At 54.8% G+C, this 20,632-nt stretch overlaps 1 protein-coding gene across 6 annotated transcripts in view; it reads right to left on the bottom strand.

Moving 5' to 3' along the window:
* Window positions 1–20,632, bottom strand: part of CCDC57 (coiled-coil domain containing 57) — a 105,273-nt gene that overhangs the window by 43,478 nt on the left and 41,163 nt on the right. For all 6 annotated transcript variants that reach the window (XM_058703735.1, XM_058703736.1, XM_058703737.1 and 3 more), the window contains exons 12-16: window positions 19,143–19,362; window positions 18,330–18,482; window positions 12,570–12,673; window positions 9,935–10,093; window positions 5,503–5,689 (exon numbers count right to left, since the gene is read on the bottom strand). In XM_058703735.1, coding sequence (XP_058559718.1) covers window positions 5,503–5,689; window positions 9,935–10,093; window positions 12,570–12,673; window positions 18,330–18,482; window positions 19,143–19,362 — 823 coding nt within the window. The remainder of the gene's footprint in view (window positions 1–5,502; window positions 5,690–9,934; window positions 10,094–12,569; window positions 12,674–18,329; window positions 18,483–19,142; window positions 19,363–20,632) is intronic.

Genomic DNA, 20,632 nt, shown 5'->3' with positions numbered 1-20,632 from the left:
ATTCAGTGTCTTCATTCTGCAACTCGTGACTGGCCCTTTCCTTGGAGCTGGCTGTCACTGCTGAATGACAAGAAAGCCCCAAATCTGTATCTTTTTTCATAGGTGTCCAAGAGCCATATTGTGCCTCCTTCTGGAAACGACCCTTCCAAACACCTGATTAAAAACGTCATTTTTTCTGCCCCCGATGGCGCTGAACATCAGAAAGGAGACTGCACAACCTGACCGGCAGGACCTGTGACCGTCTGGATATTTCATGCCGAGTGACGCAGCGGGAGAATGGACGGCGCACACGGTGAGGAAGGGAAGGAGAATCGGGCAAGATTTTAACACAAAAATCGTGGTTCTTGGCAACTACACATATATTTAGAAAGAACGTTAATAAGTTGGTATGATAAGGCTGCTAAAGGAACAGGTTCAGAAGTAAAATTCAACACGTTTGAAAATGACTAAAAAATCCTGAAACTCTCCTAAACAACTTGAATGAAACAGAAGACCTGAGTCCATAATGGCAGAGTATGTGGACATTAATCAAACTGACAACGCTATCCCTCAAAACCTTTGCAACGTGGCAAAAGCAACACTCAGATGGAAGATTCACACCTTAAAAAATGCAATCACTAAACAAGAATCAAGTACATGTTAAAGAAATCGGGAAAAGAATAATCAAACAAACCCAAAGGAAGGAATGAATAAACATGAAATGCAAACTTGCAAAGACACAGGAATCCGGGGCGCCTGGGTGGGCCCTGTGTCTCCCTCTCTCTCTGTCCCTAACCCACTTGCATTCTGTCTCTGTCTCTCTCAAAAATAAATAAACATTAAAAAAAATTAAAAAAAAAAAAGACACAGGAATCCATCCACTGGCGGGAGGGAGGGAGGGAGGGTGAGGGGAAGAGGGAGAGATAGAGGAAGAGGGGGAAGGGAGAGAGAAAGAGGGAGGGAGAGGGACAGAGAGAGAGAGAGATGAATGGAGAGAGGGAGGGGGAAGAGAGGGAGAGAGATGGAGAGGGAAAGAGACAACATGGGCGAGAGACTGAGGGAGAAAGCAGGAGGGAAAGAGGGGGGCGGGGGGAGAGGAGACAGATTCCCAGCAGGTCTAATGAGATCTCCAGAAGAGATTAGAAAGAAGGGAAGAACATTTAAAGAAACAATGGCTAAAAATTTCAAAGAATGGGAAAAACCAACAAACCACAAGTCTTAAGATTAAAAAAAACAGTCCCATTCCTGAGCAGGTTAAAGTAACACCAGCCCACTCCCGCTCAGACCCAGGCTGGCGTCACAGGAGAAGAGCAGCCAGAGGGAACAGGGACACCCCCCCCCCCCCCCGCAACCCCCCAAGGAAGGGGCTTCACCGGCCAAAGGCCAACTTCTTCAAAGACAGAGAAACACCCGCTTTGGAAAGGTTAGAAGAAAATGCTGACATGGAATTCTTTCTCCAGCCAAGCCATCATTCTAGACCCTGGTTCAAAACAAAATGTGGGCCGTCAGGGAGAGGCTCCAGGAAGGTGTGGCCACAGGCGTCAAGGAGCCCCTGGCAGGCGGAGGCAAAACAACAGAAGATCACCGCTTCTGTTTACAACAGGCTTTTAATTTTTTTTTTTTTTAATGTTTTTTATTTATTTTTGGGACAGACAGAGACAGAGCATGAACGGGGGAGGGGCAGAGAGAGAGGGAGACACAGAATCGGAAACAGGCTCCAGGCTCTGAGCCATCAGCCCAGAGCCCGACGCGGGGCTCGAACTCACGGACCGCGAGATCGTGACCTGGCTGAAGTCGGACGCTTAACCGACTGCGCCACCCAGGCGCCCCTACAACAGGCTTTTAAACGTGCATGGAATTATGAAAAAGAAAGGTGAGGAACTATTTACTCACGTGTACCTGCTAAACAGTGTGGGGTCAGCAGGCCAACGAAAGCCTCATTTGTCCTTTTTTAAACTTTTTCCAAGTGTTTTTATTTATTTTTGAGAATCCCAAGCAGGCTCCAGGCTCTGAGCTGTCAGCACAGAGCCCGACGCAGACTCGAATCCACTAACCGTGAGATCACGACCCGAACCGAAGTCCAGACGCTTAACCGACTGAGCCACCCGGGCGCCCCAAATGTTTATTTTTGAGAGAGGGAGAAAGAGAGAACATGTGCAAATGGGAGAGGGGCAAAGAGAGAAGGAGACACAGAATCCACAGCAGGCTCCAGGCTCTGAGCTGCCAGCACAGAGCCCGACGCGGGGCTCGAACTCAACGGACTGTGAAATCACGACCTGAGCTGAAGTCCAGATGCTTAACCAACGGAGCCCCCCAGGGGCCCCTGTCCTTTTTTTTTTTTTTTTAGCAAATCACTTCTGGACGAACAACAAGTTCAGCAGGAAAACGACATGATGAGGCATCACGCACTGGCAGTACACACGCACACACTGGAAATCCGAGTTAAACGACGATGCGTTTTCCCTGAGTGGACAGGCACAAACAGCTCCGAACGAGCACGGCGTCTTGCGAGGCTGTGGTCGGACAAGTGCTTTCATTCACTGTTGGGAACGCACAAGACCCGCTTTGGCTGGAGGTGGGCTCGGCCGTCCGGGCCCCACGCGCCCTGAGAGGGCCGGTCCAGAGCTCGCGTGGCACGCGCTCCAGTGTGGGGCCGTGTGGGGGCTTGCACACTCACACCGTGATGGACGGACAGGCGCCCGGCATCGTCTCCGGGCCGCGGGTTTGCTCAGGTCAGTAATCTGTGCTTTCCTGTAGGAATTAACACCTCCCTGCACACACTTACATCTTTGCAATGAGCAAACAGCCTTTTTATAATCAGAACACACAAAAACTCAGGGGAAAAGGCCAGGTATGAAAGGCTCCAGGCTGTGTGACTCCAAGTGCCAGGCACCCTGGGAAAAGGCAGAGCTGTGGGGACAGGACAAGGATCCAGGGCTGCCGGGGTGGGGGAGGGACGAGCAGGCGAAACGTCCCTGCACGAGGCGGGTACGTGGGCAGGCTGTGCGCGAGGGGCGGGCACGCGGACAAGCTCTGGACCTTCCCGGCAGTTTTGCTGCAATCCTGAAACTGCCCCCAAAGCAAAGTCTTTACAACAGCACTGGATGTGAAGATTCTTGCAGATGACCCCTCCAGGAGCCCCGGGCTGCGGGGACGGGGACGGGGTGCTTGCCACAGGCAGCTGAGGGAGGACACGCCCCGGGGCGGGCGCAGGCGGGGCCGAGGGGGTGGGGTGGTCTGCAGAGGCGCCCGGAAAAGCGCCTGGAAACCACGGGAGACAGATGATGCCACCTAGGCTGGACTGTCTTATGTTATTCATGCTGTTAAACGATGATAAGACATTTTTGTCACAGTTGGTTTACACGCCACCTGTATTTACGCACCAGATAAATCATCTCTGTAAAATAAATGCAGACAGACCAGTCTCGGCTAAAGCCTTTGCCATGAGGTCCAAGCACCCCTGTGGGAGAGCAGAAACCCCACCACCCGCATGGTTTGGGGGAAGATGGCCTTCCCAGAAGGAAGCAAACTGAGAGCGTTTGGTATAGCTGCAGATTGCAAACAATACAGAAGTATTCAGAGAAAACTCCCAAAATCTCATTCGGTAGCTTCCTCCCCAAACCGCGGAGAAACGGATACGCTTCTTCGCAGCCCTCCGTCTATGTGCGTGCACAGTCACACGCACGCGCACACACCGTCTTCCGTGTGCCCGCCTGCTGACACAGACATGCTCTCCGGCGGTGGCTTCTGTCCGCAAACGGCTTGTCCAGGCGGCATCTGCCCAAGAGGGGTCAGTTGGCCCTGTGGTGCACAGACGACACCGGACCCATGATGAGAATAAGCGTTAGGAGCTTTGGGGGTGACCTGGCACCGCCACCTTTTTATTGTATTTGCCGAAGTATCACCCGCAAAGGACTGGAGTCGAACGGCGGAAAAGCCAGCTCTCTGCCCCACCTGGTTCGAGTTGCGGGTGGAGGCAGCACCCTGTGGGGGTGACCTGCAGGGAGCCCAGCAGCGCCCCAAGCTCTGGACTCCGGGGTCTGCCCTGTTCCCAATTACTTTCTCACCACAGCGAAAGTGCTGCTGAGAATATCCTGCACATGCATCCTTTTCCCCCGTGAAGTATCTTTTAATTAGATTTTTAAGAGAAGGATTGCCGATTCAAAGGGCAGAATCGTAGAAAGAGACAGACGCAGTCAAGTTGTCCAAAAGCTTCAACGACGAAGACCCCCACCGACACGCACGTGCCCCATGCTCCTCACTGCCAAGTGACACTGCTCAATCTGAGGTTCGGACTCAATGCTGACTTCAGTGGCTTCCTCAGACTCCTGAGGCCACGTGTCACCCGCACCCTCACCAGCTACGTGCACTTCTCCTGGGACTGGCCATCTGGGCCCTTGCGTGTGATCTGTAGACACCTGTTTTAGGGATCGATCCTTTCCACCCGTCAGACACGTCGAAAACATCTCCCTTTGTCTGTGTTCGCTGCGTCTTTTCCCTAGAGACGTTTAAATGTACCGTCACAGCGGTTGATCTTTGCCTTCCCCCGCCTATGGGGTAGTTTACTTTTTATCCTTGTTTAGGGAAGCCTTTCTCCATGCTTAGGGTTGCTGCAAAGATGAGCGTAGGTAATATGTGCACAGACGATGGGGACAGGGCAGTGTGGACTGAATATCGCACCACTGCTCACATGAAGGCCTCAGAAAACGAGGACAGCCACAGGTCCAGGAGAGAGCAGAGTGCTATGGGCCACCAGGTACCACTCTATGGTGGCGCTTTATAGGCTGGCAGCTAAATCCGGGCCATGCCGGCCGTCTTCCCTCGCCTGGAACGACGTGCCGTTAGTCTATCATTGGCTCAGAGCATATGATTTCCTTACTGATTTGTTCAGAGACCTTATCCTGTACGCTGTGGCTTATGAAATGCCACTACTATAAATGAAGTCCTGCAGTGAACCCACGTCTGATAAATTCTCGCCAAAGCGGTATCAGTCTGAGTCTCACCGGCTGCAAGCGAAGCCCCGGGGTTCTGTGAGCTCACAGAACTCACAGTGGCTGCCGGGGCCCGTGCCGCAGGCTGCAACAAGGGCACGTCTCTTTCCAGCCCGGTTTCAGCACTGCCTGTCGGTCTCGGAACCCAGCACCCTCTCAGACACCTGTAGGCAGCTGGGCCCGGGTCGCAGTGCAGACACAGCAGCCGTCACTCGCAGAAGCCCAGCACAGCTGGCCCAGGAACACGGTGGCCCAGAAAGGCCGCCCGCTTTGCAGTATTTTTCTCACAAGTGCTGCCACAGGAACCGGTTCGTGGAAACCCCGTGGCAGCGTGAAGCTCTGCTCTGTGCCCGTGACCCGTGACCCCAGCTTCACTCCACAAGGGAGGCTTCTGTTCTCCCGCCTGAGAAGCCAGGCCAGGCCCTCCCCCGGCCCGTTCTCGCCGCAGGGCGGCAAAGCTTCCCCCCTTCCGGGCGGCAGGCCAGGAGAGAGCAGGTCTGTGAGGCCCCCGGCCCGCCAACCCCACGCTCACCTGGGCCGCGGCCCAGCTCCGCTCGGAGCCTGTTTCCTGTCTCCAGGAGCTGCTCCTTCTCCAGGCGGAGGCGGACGATTTCTCGGGCCGCCTCCTTCAGTTTCCTCTGGAGTCGGGGCACAGACGACACCTGCGGGGGCTGTGGCTTCTGGTCTTTGGTCCCCATGGGTCCTTGGTCTGCAGGGACCTGTGAACAAAGCCATAGGCAGAGAGCTTGTAAGCCCAGCCCTCCAGGTGGGAGAGGGGCAGGCTGGCCGCCCCAGAGCCCGCACCCCTGGGGAACATCCTTGCAGGATGAGACAGAGGAAGGGCCAGAGAGTCTTGACAATGAAATGGGGACCCCACATGCTGGAGGCCACCTCTTCCACGAGTGGGGTGAACGAAGACCACAGACTGTGGAGACCAGGCCTGCTTCTGGCCTCTTGCGACCCCCACCGAGCCTGTACCTTTCCAGCAAGGACAATGAGGAGCCAGCTGGCACCCACACTCGGCCTCCGGGACTCACGAGGGCTGCGTGTGCACCAGGGTGACAGGCTGGGTGCACAGGTCATGGGCACCGGGGTCACCTGGCATGGAGGGGCCGGCAGAGGCCTCCCTCTGCTCTCTTCCTTACTATCTGGACCCTGCGCTGTGGGGTCCCTGTGCTGGGTCACCACATGGCCCCGATACACGCATGCAGTCCACTCAGAGGGGTGTTCAGAACGAGGCGGGGAGTAGAGAACGAGAGAGAGGAAGAGGAAAACATGTGTGCGGGCTGCCTCTGAGCCAGACAGAGGCCCAGGAGGAACTGGTGTCCAAGGCCCCTAGGGAGGCAGGTGGCCTACTTAGGCACGGCTGCTCCCTACACCCATGAAAAGCTGCACTGTGCCCCTGTCCCAGCCACACACACTGGAGCCAGAGCGGGAAGCAGCCCGGAGTCCCTGGAACAGACCAGCACGCTCTGTCCTGGCCTCGTTTCCTGGTGTGCCTCTCCAGGGCTGGCGGGCATCTGTGCCCTCCAGTGGCCACTGTTCCTCAGGCAGCCCGGAAGCCTCTGGAGTGTGCCAGGCTAGTTCGGCAGGAAGAGAGGTCGGGGCGGGGAGACGGCCCGAGGCACTGAGGCCCCAGCACCCAAATCCACACCCTCTCCCCAGTGGCGGGACCTGGGCCTGCTCTCAGCCTCGCGGCACACCGGCCTCACCGACCTTCTCCCGAGAGCCCAGGACACGAGTGGGGCCCTCGGGTCTCTGGAGGAGCTGGGATAGACCCGGAGGAAGGGAGGACAGGGCGTGCCCTCCCTAGGAACGCGGTGTTGGGAGTCACCTGAGCCACTTTACGTGAGGAAAGAGCAGCCCTGAAAAGACACTTGCTCAGAGGCCTCAGGGAAAACCGACTTTCGGGAGCAGGTCTGCAGCCGGCAAGGCGGCCCCCTGCAAGAGCCCGGAGTCGAGCCCTCACCGGGGGGCCCGTGTCCAGGTTCTGGGGGGCCACACTTGCAAGTGGCCCAGCTCTAGCCCCCGTGGCTGCGTAGTGGGTTCTGCAGCCTGTCCCCCAGCCGGGGGCCGTCCTGGGTTCTGTTTCTGACCCAACTGCTCTGATCTCTTTCTATGCTCTGCCCACACCCACGACGTGACGCCTGTGACCACACATTCCGGGACTCGCGAGCGACTGCGGGCTGGGGCCCAGGCGGCCCGTCACGCCAGCCCCGTGGGTGTGCTCCCAGCATCCTGGCCAGGGAGGCGTCCCCGTGGGGACTCTGTTCCAAGGGCAGCGGCCGCCGGGCTCCACAGGGAAGCCCTTCGGAAGGCTGTCACAGCAAGCCCCGACCCGGGGTGCAGAGGGGCGCTGGCCAGGGTGGCTGGCTCCCGCGGGTTCTCCTGAGGGTTGCCAAGGCTGCAGGCAGAGCCGGCGGGGAGGACCGCCAGCCAACACTGCCCCCCAGTGGACCCAGAGTGTCCCTCCCGTTGTGCTCGGGGCTGGAGGGTCGTGAGGACTGGGAGGAAGGTTGGCAGGCACCCAAGGGCCTCAGGCGCTGGCCACAGAATGAGCAGGACTTGCAGCGTGGGGGCAAGGAGAGGGTGGAGGCGGGAGGCTGGTCCCCCAGATGCGGAGGGGCCGGTGCACCGGGCAGCCGTCCTGAAGCAGACAGGAGAACGAGGCTGCGACGCAGCACCCATGACGCCTCGGTTACAAAGGGAGAGGGCAGCTTTCCAGGGGAGCAGCCTGCAGACGCTGCTCCCGAGGGATGTGCTCCCATCACGGACGCGGGGACAGACGGGTGTCCCGGGCCTCGGTCAATCCCCCCGGGCCGGGGGTCACCAGAGACAGGACAGCTGCAGGGATGTGCAGGTGCCGGGCGGGCAGTGGTCTCTGCTGCCCTTGGGGAGGGTGACTGAGCTCTGCACGGTCCCTTGTTCTGGGCCGGGGGGTGTGGGACCTGCCTCCACCCGGGAGAACATGAGACTCGCACGGGAGCTACAAGGGCAGTGCCCTGGCGGCACCGACCCCCCTGCTCCGTTGCCACCGGCCCCCTCACCTTACAGGTTGCTCCCTGATCCGCCGACAGTTAAGCTGGCGACATCAGGCTCCCTGACACCTGGATGCTCCAGTCCGTGCCTCCCCAAAACGGACGTTCTCTTCAAACCACGGTTTCGAACAACCGATGTTTACCCCGGATGCAACATTATGGCCTGATACACAGGCCACGCGCAGACCTCGCCAACCATCCGGTCATGTCCTACACAGCTGGTTTCTCCCGCCCTGGGCACAGAGCCCCACGTGACAGCTGTCTCCCGGGTCCCTGCAGGCTCCTGACAGGCCGGTTTTAATGCGTCACTCGTGGCTGCGGTCTGCGGCCAGGCTGTGACCCCCGGGCGCGGCTGGCTCGGAAGCCCAGGACACCCGTGTGTCCCTGCGTCCGTGATGGGAGCACATCCCTCGGGAGCAGCGTCTGCAGGCTGCTCCCCTGGAAAGCTGCCCTCTCCCTTTGTAACCGAGGCGTCATGGGTGCTGCGTCGCAGCCTCGTTCTCCTGTCTGCTTCAGGACGGCTGCCCGGTGCACCGGCCCCTCCGCATCTGGGGGACCAGCCTCCCGCCTCCACCCTCTCCTTGCCCCCACGCTGCAAGTCCTGCTCATTCTGTGGCCAGCGCCTGAGGCCCTTGGGTGCCTGCGTCCTTCTGTCCCATCGCCCTGTTTCCAGGTCTCCGTGGTGGAGCCCACCACTTATCCTCCTTCCTCTCAGAGCGAGACACTCGGAAACGGGATCTCGGCACTGGGAGCGCTCAAGGCTCCGGGCCGCCAAGATCCTGGTGCTCCCAGGAGCGGCCCTCGTCTGGGCACCGGGACCGGCCCTAGGTTTCCTGTGCCTCGACTTCTCCCCAAGGTCACACATGCTTCAGCCCCAGAATTCTGCCTGCCACAGAACTAAACATCTGGATTTTAAATGCTGCTGATTTGTAGGATCTCTTCCCCCTAAGCAAGCGGGATCCGCGAAGCAGGCGAGGGGTGTTATGGGAACCCCCACGCAGCCGACCTCGGGGCCGCGCACGGGCAGCATCTGAGATGAACGGTGGACACGGGGTGAGGGGGCCCGTGGCCAGGATGGCAGGAGGGCTGGGCCTCCGGGTGGTGTTTCTGTGTCCCGCCTCCCCTCTGGGCCGTTTCTCACACAGCTGTCCACCCCGAGGCGCGTCCAGGAGCTTCCAGCGTTTCCACGCCAGCAGGGAGTGGACCCACCTTCCCTCCAGTCCTTCGGCGACGGACGTGGTCCCGGAGCCGAGTCCCACTCATGCTCGTCAGTGCCGCCCCTGGGACCGAACTTGGCACACATGAGGACTGTTGCCCTATACCACCGCGCCCGGAGCTCTGGGCGCTCTCTGGTACCACGGTACAGTCGTGACCGCGGGCCACCATATAACACAGGTAACCGCGGGAACCCCGGGTCCCCCCAGGTAACAGTAAGGAATGCGCGCTCTCAACAGCATTTCCAACAGCCTTCGGTGAGAAGGAAAGTGGCCGGTCTGTCAGATCTGCGGGCACGGCGTTCACGGCTCGGAACGTTGCCTCAAACATGGAGCCGGATGGGCACTGGCTGCGGAGGGCCTGACGGGGACCATGATGGGAACCCCAGTGACACCCACACGGGGCCCACTGTCACGTGTGTAGGGACCGTGGCCTCAAGCACTCTGGGAAATCCTCACCAGGAAAACCCCCAATTTGCATTTCATTCCAGGGCTTCCCAAAGCCCTAGCAAGAGTCAAGGACTCCCTTTTAGGGGAAACAGAAGAGCCCTCTTCACGCGTGCGGGTTTCCTACGCTGGCCTTAAGTGGAGGGTCCCAAGCCCGGAGGCCTGAGGTGGGGCCGCACCCCTCCGGCACCGTGTCTGCCGAGGGCCAGGCCCGACCGTGAGAGCGGCCAGTTGGAAGAGGGGGACAGTGGGGCGGGGTACCCACCTGCCTCGCAAGGGCCACCCGGTCCAAGGCTCGTGACCGCCAGTGGCTCCCGATATGCTCCTCGAGCTCAGCCACCTGCTTCTGCAGCTCCAAAGCCTCCAGGTGCACTTGGCCCACCTCGTGCTGGACGGTGTCCGCGACCAGGGGTTTCTGCAGCACCTGGGGGGCCGTTTCAGGGGCAACGTTAGGAGGGGTGCCGGCTCCAGAGGGCAAGAGGGCAGGGAAGCAGGAGGAGGGCAGAGGCGCAGAGCAGAAACTATGCGAAGATCAGAAAGGAACACGTTTGTCAGTCTCTCCTCTCTGGCTTAACGCAGTGGCCATGCAGGCCTGTGCCCCACCCGGCCCCTGCAGGGTGGACTCGGGCACCTGTGGCGGAGCCTGCACTGGACTCCAAGGCTGGGTGGGGAGCATCCAGGCCGGGAACTGCCCGGGCGGAGGCAGAGGCCCAAAACCCTCTTCCTGAGCCTAGTACAGGTGGAAACAAACACCTGCAGGCAATCCGGGGCCTGGGAGGGGGAGGGGGGGGTGGGAGGGGTGAAGCCAAGGCTGTCGAGAGGAGGTGACTGACAACTGGGGAGCAGACAGAAGGCAGGAGTGCACGGAAGGTGAAGAAGGGGAGTGCCAGGCGTGCGCGGCAGCTTTGGTCGCCACAGGGCAGCCGTGAGGTCCCCAAAGTGGGTCTCTGGCCGGAGCTCCGGGCCCAGCCCCTCACTTTGGCAGCTTCTCTGGACAACACCTGTCCTCCTGCTGATACAAGGAAGGAAAAAGGAACCAACGGACAGAATGGCACCTCTCTACACTCTGACTTTCCCACTTTATTCTCAGGAAGATAAAAAATATTGTGTTCCTATTCCCGGAACTCCTACAGCGAAGTCCTGGTGAGTATCTTATTCTTTGAATTTGTCACATACGCATCAAAAAAGGTGACCGTTGGACAGACGCTGTTAATTAAAATAGAAACAAAAACCACTTTGAAGTGGACATTTTTCCTCACAATAATCCTATGCTCTCTACCAAAAGAAAATTAAAGCTTTAAATGCTTATTTCCTGCTTGTAAAGTGTGTGCACGCCTGTGTGTGAAACTGCAGCAAGGACAGAGCGTCCCAAGACCCCTCCCCTCGCGTGCGTACGGAGGTCCGTCTGAATATACAAGGTGGTGTGATTCACGTATTTACAGACTCCAAGGACCACGTGAAATTCCCTCTTTCTGTTGCCTCACGAAGAACATATCCACACAGAAGGCGACGGGGCGGCCCGGCACCAGAAGCATAAGCAGGAAGAAAACACAGACAAGACCAGAAACGTAAAAACTAAAAACCTGTGCTTCAAAGGACCCTGTCAAGAAAGTGAAAAGACAAGCCTGAAAATGGGAGGAAAAATTTACAAACTGGACATCTGATAAGGGACTAGTATCCAATGTACACGAAGGACTCTTCGAACCCAACGATAAAAAAGACAATCCAATTACAAATGGGCAAAGGATCTGAAGAGACGTTTTTCCAAAGAATGCACACAATATGGCCAATAACTCCATGAAAAGATGCTCCGCATCATTAGTCGTCAGGAAAAATGCAAATCAAAACCACTGTGAGGTATCATTTCGCCCCACTAGATCGGCTAGAGTCAAAAAGACAGAAAATAGGTGGTGTGAACCAGGACGTGGGCCGCCGGAGTCCTCACACGCAGCCAGAGGGACACCAAACGGTGTAGCCGCTCGTGAAAACAGCTCGGTGGTTCTTCAGTCACCATCGACCCAGCAATTCCACTCCTACACACGTACCCCAGAGAATTGAAAGCAGGGGCTTGAACAGATGCTCGGACACCATGTTCACAAGTGCCAAGCGTGGGAGCAGCCAAGTGTCCATTGGAGGACGGACGGTGTGGGAAACACAGCGGTTTATCACCCCGTCCCTAGAAGGCGTGAGCACTGGTTTACGCTACGGCCCGTGGGTGAGCCGCGAAGACATGAGGCCGAGGGAAATGAGCCAGTCACGCGAGGGCAGATTCCGCAGACCCCGCTCACGGGAGAGTCGTCCAGCTCCCGGAGGCAGGGCAGACGTCCCCGGGGGAAGGGATGTGGGGTCAGTGTTCGATGGGGACGGTTTCTGTTTGGATGACGAAAAAGTTCTGGGAATGGAGAATGGTGATGTTTATACACGTTGTGAATGTAGTTAACGTCACTGAACGTACCCTTGAAAATTGTACACTTTATGTGTATTTCACCACAATAAAAAAAAAAACAAACTCTAAAAAAAGAGAAATTATGAATCTGTAGCAATAAAGCACAGCTGTGACCCTGGCAACACATGTGACAGGGCAGAACTTGAGTCCCAGGAAACAGTGGGCGCCGGCCAGCCTGACTGAAAGGGCCGGGCCTCCGAGGCGTCTCCCGCCACACTAGGGCACCCCCCACGCACTCTGGCGTGTCCCGAGGGGGCAGCAGTCCTGCGTGGGCTCCACCGTGGGCGCTGCACCTCTGGACTTTCCTCTCGGTGACCGGGCCTTACTGTGTGCACCTTGCTGGGGACATGTTATCTCACAATAACCCCTTCCTGGGAGGGAAACTGAGGCACAGAGACGCCAAGAGGTCCAGCCAAAGACCTGCCCAGCCCAAGTGTCAAAGGGGAGGCCATACCTTCTGCCTGAGCCGGGCCACCAGGAAGTTCAGGAGATGTGTCCTGTTTCTGAGCCTCCCGAGCGCTAGACCCATGGGTGTGCCATCGGCCGGCACGGCTCCTCCTGCAGAAAGAGGGATTCTGTCAGGTTCAGGTCTCCTTCCCTTGGGGAAGGTTCTGGTCAACTGCCCTCTTTGGGGAGTAGACGTCTGTGCCGTCCAGGGCTGGGGACGCTTACTGTCACCGTGTGTCCGCCTGGAAGATTCCCTAGGACTGAGTGGAAGGCACGTGGTCCCAACACAAACTGAGAGGCGCTGGCGACAGATGACGTATAACCCTAGTATCGAGAAAGCAAGAATCTTTGCAGGAAAACAGTGGAAGCTTACCACCTAATGTCTGCAGAGGCCAGTCTGCACCAGCCTCCTAGTCATCTGGGAATTAGAAAAAATGTTCCTACAACCCAGAGGTCAAAGAAAGAATCAGTAGAGGTAAGAAATTATTTTGGCCTGACTTATCATTAATACAACGCTTACCAAAACTTAATGAAGGGATTGAAAACTGTCCTTTTAAAAATGTTTATGGCCAGGGGCGCCTGGGTGGCTCAGTCGGTTGTGCGTCCGACTTTGGCTCAGGTCATGATCTCACAGTCCATGAGTTCGAGCCCCGCGTCAGGCTCTGTGCTGACAACTCAGAGCCTGGAGCCTGCTTCGGATTCTGTGTCTCCCTCTCTCTCTGTCCTTCCCCTGCTCATGCTCTGTCTCTGTCTCAAAAATAGATAAAAACATTTTTTAAAAATTTAAGAAAACATTTATGGCCATAGTAGCTTTTTTTAGAAAAGAAGGGTGAAAAGTCAATGAGCTGAATAGCCAGTTCAAAAACAAGAAGGCCAACTAAATAAAGTAGAAGAAAGGAAAGAATAAAGGTAATACTACATACTGAGAAAACAGAAAATAAATGTGTAATGCAGCTGGCTCCTTGAAAAGGCTTTTTAAAAGATAAATTCCTGGTAAGACTAAGGAAGAAAAAAAAAGTCAACAGAAACAACACAATCGATGAAAACACAGTCATTACTTTAGATCCTACAGGCTTTTAAAACTTTTAGGACAATACTATAGGCAATTTTATGCCAAATTTTCAAAAACTTAGATGAACCGGATAATTTTCTAATAAAATATCAAAAAGTGACATGCCAAAAAGAAAATCTGGATCATCTTTTAACTGTGAAAAAAACTGAATTCACACTTTAAAACCTTCCCACAAGGAAAATCCTAAACCAGGGGGTTCAGAGTTGAAATCTATTAATGGTTCAGGAAAAATTGACGTCAGTCTGACACAAACTTTTTCAGAAAGCAGAGAAATAGGGAACATCTTCCAAAATATTTGAGGCCAGAATAACCGTGATCCCCAAATTTGACAATGAGCATCGTAAGAGAGAGTACAAACCAGCCTCACTCATGAACATAAACGTATTAATTCTCAAAACAACATTAGTACAAGGATGTATCACATGTTGGGTCCATTGCAGAACTTTAAGTCTATTTAACACTCAAACCCAGCGCAAGCCTGCTGTTTGGACAAGACCATGAGCGTGTGCCCTGTCCCTCTCCTTCCTGGAAGCTGAAAGCCCAAAGCGACTCTGAGGGTGCCCAGTGGGCGAGGGTGGGGCCCAAGGCCAGGGGCGGGGAAGGGCAAGGAGCAGGGGGGGGAGAGGTGGGGGCTCAGGGGACGCTCTGCCGCGGGTTCCTGATCTTCCTTCCTGTGTTTCCGGGCTTTGGTGCCAGAGCAGCCACAAGCCAGAAGCACCAGGAGCCCAGACGAGGGAGACTCCGCTGGTGCGGCCCATACAGACAAGGGTCCACCCTGCACCACCCTGCACCACGCGGCCTGCACCCCTCCAGGGAAGAGCATGTGGGGAGGATTGCAGAGAGGGGGAGCGAGAGAAAGGAATTCCTTCAATCTGCCCACAGAGTCCCTGAGGGGCCCGCGTGGAAACCAGGCAGCATCCGGACAGCCAAAGCTTTCAGAGCTGAGCTCTGTGGGGCCAGGGAAACCGCCCAGGACTTAACTGGGCTCGGGCAGCACCCGTGCAGGCACGGCAGAACAGCAGGGCAAAGACTCTGGAGAGTAAGTGGTCCTTCAGAGCCAGCCCAAGAGAGCGGGCCAGGATACAGACGTGCACTGCGCCCCAGAGAGGTGGGGGGCCTGCTAACACAGAAGTGGAGTAAAACCGGCGTGGTAAGGGTCGGAGGGTCCGAGCACCAGAGTCTGAAGTTACTCATCACACCGATAACCAGGAAGATCTCGACACAATGAGAAAAGACAACGCTGAGGGGGACACAGACGTCGGGATCATGGGGTCATGGAATAAGCAGGCCGGATGAGGAACCGTGCAAGCTGACTCACTGTTAAAACGGTAGAAAAAGAAAAGTTTTAGAGGAATAAAAGGTACAAAGAAAACAAAATGGAAATCTTGAACGGAAATCGAAATAAAAGTCCCCCCAGTGGGCTCAGAGCAGCGCTGAGAGGACACGGGCCTGGCGAGCATGGGGACAGACGCAGGGATCACCTGCCTGAACAGCAGAGAAAACGCACTGGAAAAAGGAACAGAGCCACAGAGACCCTCGGGAAAAGAACAGAAAAAGCTAGCATTTTTGTCAGCGGAGTCCCTACGGGAAAAAAGAGCATAGAGCCGAAAAAACGCTTAAAGAAATGATGGTTGAAAACATCCCAAATTTGGCAAAAGACAATCACCTTAGATTCAATGCCAAACAGGATAAGCCAAAGAAGCGTGTGCTCAGACACATCATCATCAGACTTCGGGCACGAATGACAGACTCTTGAAAGCAGGTGGACAGAACAGGTGTGTGGCTTGTGGGAGACAAAGGTTTGGGCAGTAGAAGCCTTCTCAGCAGGAAGTGGCACGATTATCTTAAGGGTTGAGAGCTGAGAACCGTCAACTCCTACTTTCATACCAGAGAATAGATTCTACAGGGACACAGGTGAAAAAGGAAAACCAGAGAGCTTGCTATCAGCACATCTGCCGTAAGAGCTGATGACAGGGAGGCTAGAACCTCGGGACTCAAGGACACACACAAAGGGCAAACGTCCAGGTGAACGTCACAGACGCTACCTTGGTTTTTCTGTTTGTTTTTTTTTTAATATATGAAATTTATTGTCAAATAACCTTGGTTTTTTTTGTTTTTTTTTTTTACTGTTTATTTTGAAAGAGAGAGAGCATGCAAGCAAGGGAGGGCGGAGAGAGAGGGGGACACAGAATTTGAAGCAGGCTCTAGGCTCTGAGCTGTCAGCACAGAGCCCAATGCGGGGCTCGAACTCACGAACCATGAGATCATGACCTGAGCTGAAGTTGAACACTTAACCGACAGCCACCCAGGTGCCCCAATACTTATTTAGTTTTGAGAGAGAGGGGGAGAGAGAGAGAGAGAGAGACAATGTGAGAGCAGAGGAGAGGGGCAGAGAGAGGGAGACACAGAATCAGACACAGGCTCCAGGCCCCGAGCTGTCAGCACAGAGCCCAATGGGGGGCTCGAACTCACAAACCATGAGATCATGACCTGAGCCAAAGTCAGACGCTTAACCGACAGCCACCCAGGCGCCCCTCCTCTTAAGTTTTTTAAAATTATGTTTGACAATTTGGGACACCTGGGTGGCTCAGTCGGTTGAGTGTCCAACTTTAGCTCAGGTCATGATCTCACGGCTGGTGGGTTCAAGCCCCGCGTCGGGCTCTGTACTGACAGCTCGGAGCCTGGAGCCTGCTTCAGATTCTGTGTCCCCCTCTCTCTCTGCCCCTCCTTGGCTTGCATTCTGTACCTCTTTCTCTCTCTCTCTCAAAAATAAACATTAAAAAAAAATAATAATAAATAAATAAATAAATAAATAAATAAAATTATGTTTGACAATTAAAAGCAAGAATGCTAATCCTGACTGAAGCAGTTCTCCACATAGGAGAGGTGATGTTTACGACAGCAACGCGGGGACGGGGCCTAACGGCAGGAAAATGGTGCTGACGGGAGCTGGCTGCGAGAGGTCACATGGCCGTGCTGTGATCCCTGGGGCCCAGACAGATACACTCAGAAACAACACATACATTAAAATGGAACACAAACAATGTTCGGATGACCCACAGGCACAGGAAAGAAGACACCTGGGCCAGAAAGCGGGCAGGAAGCGGCTGCTCAGATCAACACGACAATTACTATAAAGCGTGGATGACATAAATCCTATCAGTTAAAAATATTAGCAAATGAGAAAAAAACATTAGCAAAATGGGGGTGTCTGGGTGGTTCAGTCAGTTGAGCGTCTGACTCTAGATTTCAGCTCAAGTCACGACCTCACAGCTTATGAGATCGAGCCCCGCATCAGGCTCTGTGCTGACAGCATGAAGTGTGCTTGGGATTCTCTCTCTCTGCCTCTTCCCTGAGTGTATGCACTCTCTCAAAATAAACATTAAAAGAATGAAAACCGTAACTGAAAAAAAATTTTTTTTAATTAGCAAAATGGATTTTAAAAATTGACCTGCCTATATGCTGCCTACAAGAAATTCATTTCAAATGTGATGCTGTAGCAAGATTCTCGCACAGAGAGTCTGACACCCAGGCTTTTCTTTCCGGGAAGCAACTTTATTTGTGCTAGCACTGTTCGGTTGGGTTTGTACCCGAAGAAATGAGCCCCTGAATGCCACGTGGCATAGTTTTTACATATTTTCTACTTCTTTGTCTCCCATATATGGTAACATGCAAACATGCACTCTGATTAAGTGGTCTCATGTTACAAGGTCATGAGGGATTTTGTCATGTACACACATAGCCAGGTTACCTTGAGGTATTTTATTTTTCCTCAGGAAGGGGACTTTACCGCAATATAAGGAGTTAAAAGTTAAAGGATTATAAAGATACACCAAGCAGACTCTAATCAAAAGGAAGCTGGAGTGATGTGATTAACACTAGACAGAGCACGCTTTAGAGCACTGCACCCCTAACAGGTAAAGAGGATCATTACGTGATGCTATCAGGGCCGGTCCCCTCTTACAAACACAGAAACTCTAAACGTGTATGCAACCAACAACAAAGCTCCAAAACACGGTAAGCAAAAACTGGCAGAAGCATGATAAAAAACAACCATGTATTACAGCAGGAATAGAAAGGAACTTCCTTAATCTGGCCCTGTGCCCCAAAAAACCTTTAGCGGCTTTAAAGTCAAATGTTGAAATTTTTCTCTGGAGTCAGGAAGAAAGTCAGCCATTACCAACACCATACTGGAGATTCTGGCCTGGAAAAGTAATATAAGGAAAAGACATAAAAGATGCCAGCACTGGGAACGCAAGCAGGCCCCTGGCTGGAGACGAGCTGATCTGTAGGTGGAGCATCCCACTCCTTCACCTGTCTTCCTACACAGTCAGCCCCAGAAACCAGCCGGTGGGACGCGTCCATCCCCCTAGAAGGGCTCTCCACTAGGCCAGCGCGCCCAGCCGGGCAAGGGGGTGTCTGCGTGGCGCCAGAGCAGGGGTGGGGCAGGGAGGTGCCCACCCGGAGAGGTAAACGAGTGTAAACACTTTGAGAATGGGTGGCATGGGGACCCTTGCCTGGGTGCCGGGAAGGGGGGGCGGGGACCTGTAGTCTGCGATCTTTCCTTGATGCGTGCGTTTGCATTTTGTGGACTTTCTGGGGGTTTATATTTCAATTAAAACAATGTAAAACAGATGCAGAAACCAGAGTGTTCCTGGAACAAAGCATTCAACAGGACAAGACAAGGACTCTTACCAGGCACTTCGGCCAAGATGTGGACGCTGGCTTGAACATCAGAGTGAGATGAGGACATCTTCGAAGGATGTAACACATCTTCTACCTGTCCTTCCAGGGTTTTAAATTTATGCTTCAGATTTCTGATTTCTGTTTCGAGGACCATGATGTAATCTGTCGCAAAACAACCCAATAAATACACCGGCACACGCGTTACGCTCCCCTCGCCCGTCACAAGATAGGGGCTCCCTCCCGCTGTCCCGCTCTTCCCCCCGCCCCGCCGCCCACACCCGTCCTGGCCCCAGTGCCCCCCTCCCCTCCGGTGCCGGGCGCGCTCTGAGGATGGCTGTGCCCCTGCGCTCCCTCAGACCCATGAGCCTGAGTACACGGAAGCACGAGTCTCAGGCGTGGAGTCGTGAGCTGGCGCCCTCCGCTCAGGACCGCTCCGGGGCCCCTCTTAACGGTGCACAGGAGGGGTGGGGGGGAGCCCAGCCCCGTTACGGCACAGGCCCCGAGGAGAGGCCTGGTATCCGCCAGCCTGCACAGCCCGCCTCTTGGAGAACACAGTGCCCACTCCCCTCCCCATGCAAGTGGCCTCCAGGCTCCAAGTGCCAAGTACACATCCTTCCCTTCTTTCTGCCACTTTATCGATAAAAAGTTGCTGTTCTACGTATAAACATGGACATTAAGATCCCTTCCCTTGGAGGAGAAGCCTCTATCATACTCTGAATTCGTCAGAGCGGATGTTCATCTATGAGACTCCAAGTGAAGCATGTTTTGGACCCACTGGAGATCTGTCCCCTCCCCATTCTCCCTGCCCCCGCTCCGGCTCACCAGGAGCCGCGGCCTCAGCTGCTGCCTTTGGAAGGGGCTGTGCGGGGTCAGAGGCCTGACCCCCTGACTGCTCAGGAGGAAGAACCTGGTCGTTCAGGGTCTCCATTTCCTCCCTCATCTCCGCAACAGCACGTCGTAAGCTTGCGTTTTGCTCCTGGAGCCTCTGGATCTCACTAGATGGAAAACTTTCACTTACTTCTTCACGATGCCTTAGGAGCACCTGTCAAACACAAAAAGAAAGAAAATGGTTACAGCTACAGAAGAAGCCCACAGGCGCGCCTGGCTGGCTCTGCTTGGGATTCGCTCCCCCCCGCCTCTGCTTCCCACCCCCCCCAAATAAATGGATAAACATAAAAGTCCCTTGAGAAAAAAAGAAGAAACCCACGGTTTGCTGCCCGTCCAAGGCTCTGCCCACCCGTCTGCCCTCCAGGCTGTGGGAACCTTCCATCTAGACTGATGGGGCGATGAAAGCCCCCTCCTTCCAGGTGTCACAAAGACAAGACTGCTGCTCGCCACCGGGAGCGCTTACTGAGAAATCGGGGGCCCCTTCCCTTTCAGTCGCAAAACCGTCAGCCACCCACAGGGCGGCTGCCATGGAAAAGACACAAGAACAAGTGCCGGCAGGGAGAGAGACGACGTGGGACCCCTGCCCGCTGGGAAGGTGAACGGATGCGGTGGCCTGTGGGTGAAAGATGGGGCGCCGCCGCGGAAAATCGCCTGGCGGTCCTCGAGAGATTAAGCGCGGAGGTGATTACAGGACCCGGCAATTCCACTTCGAGGCGTATGCCCAGAGAACCGAAAACGTATGTCCACGTGAAAACGTGTACACGCACGTTCACGGCAGCAGTCTTCACAGCAGCCAGGGTGCGCAAACGCAAATGTCCACCGATGGACAGACACGTGGGTGAATTAAAGACGTGACACAACAGAGAGTACGAAGCCACACAGGAATGAAGTCTAGCGCGTGCTACAACACAGACCAGCCGTGAAGATGCTCCCAGTGGTGCCCACGACTTCGATACGGTTGTAGGTATACATATGCTCAAGGGTTTGAAGAAAAACAGGAATGTGAAAGGAAGAGGAACAGGAGATAATTTGACAAGAACACAACAGCCTCTGCAGAGATGAGAAAGATATTATTTGAAATAAGAAATTCACTGGAGGGGCCCCTGAGGGGCTCAGTCAGTTAAGCGTCTGACTCTTGATTTCGACTCAGGTCACGATCTCACCGTTTGTGGGTTCAAGCCCCGTGTCAGGCTCTGCACTGACGAGGTAGAGCCTGTTCGGGATTCTCTCTCTCTCTCCGTCTCTCTCTCTCTCTGCCCCTCCCCTGCTCATGCTCTAAGTAAATAAACTTAAAAAAAAAAAAAAAATTCACGGGGCACCTGGGTGGCCCAGTCGGTTAAGCGTCCGACTTCGGCTCAGGTCATGATCTCACGGTCCATGAGTTTGAGCCCCGCGTCAGGCTCTGGGCTGACAGCTCAGAGCCT

Source organism: Neofelis nebulosa, chromosome 16 (assembly GCF_028018385.1).
Source record: "Neofelis nebulosa isolate mNeoNeb1 chromosome 16, mNeoNeb1.pri, whole genome shotgun sequence".
In the NCBI taxonomy this organism is placed as follows: domain Eukaryota; kingdom Metazoa; phylum Chordata; class Mammalia; order Carnivora; family Felidae; genus Neofelis; species Neofelis nebulosa.
Note: the sequence above shows the minus strand (reverse complement) of the source record. Positions and strands in the feature narration are given on the sequence as shown.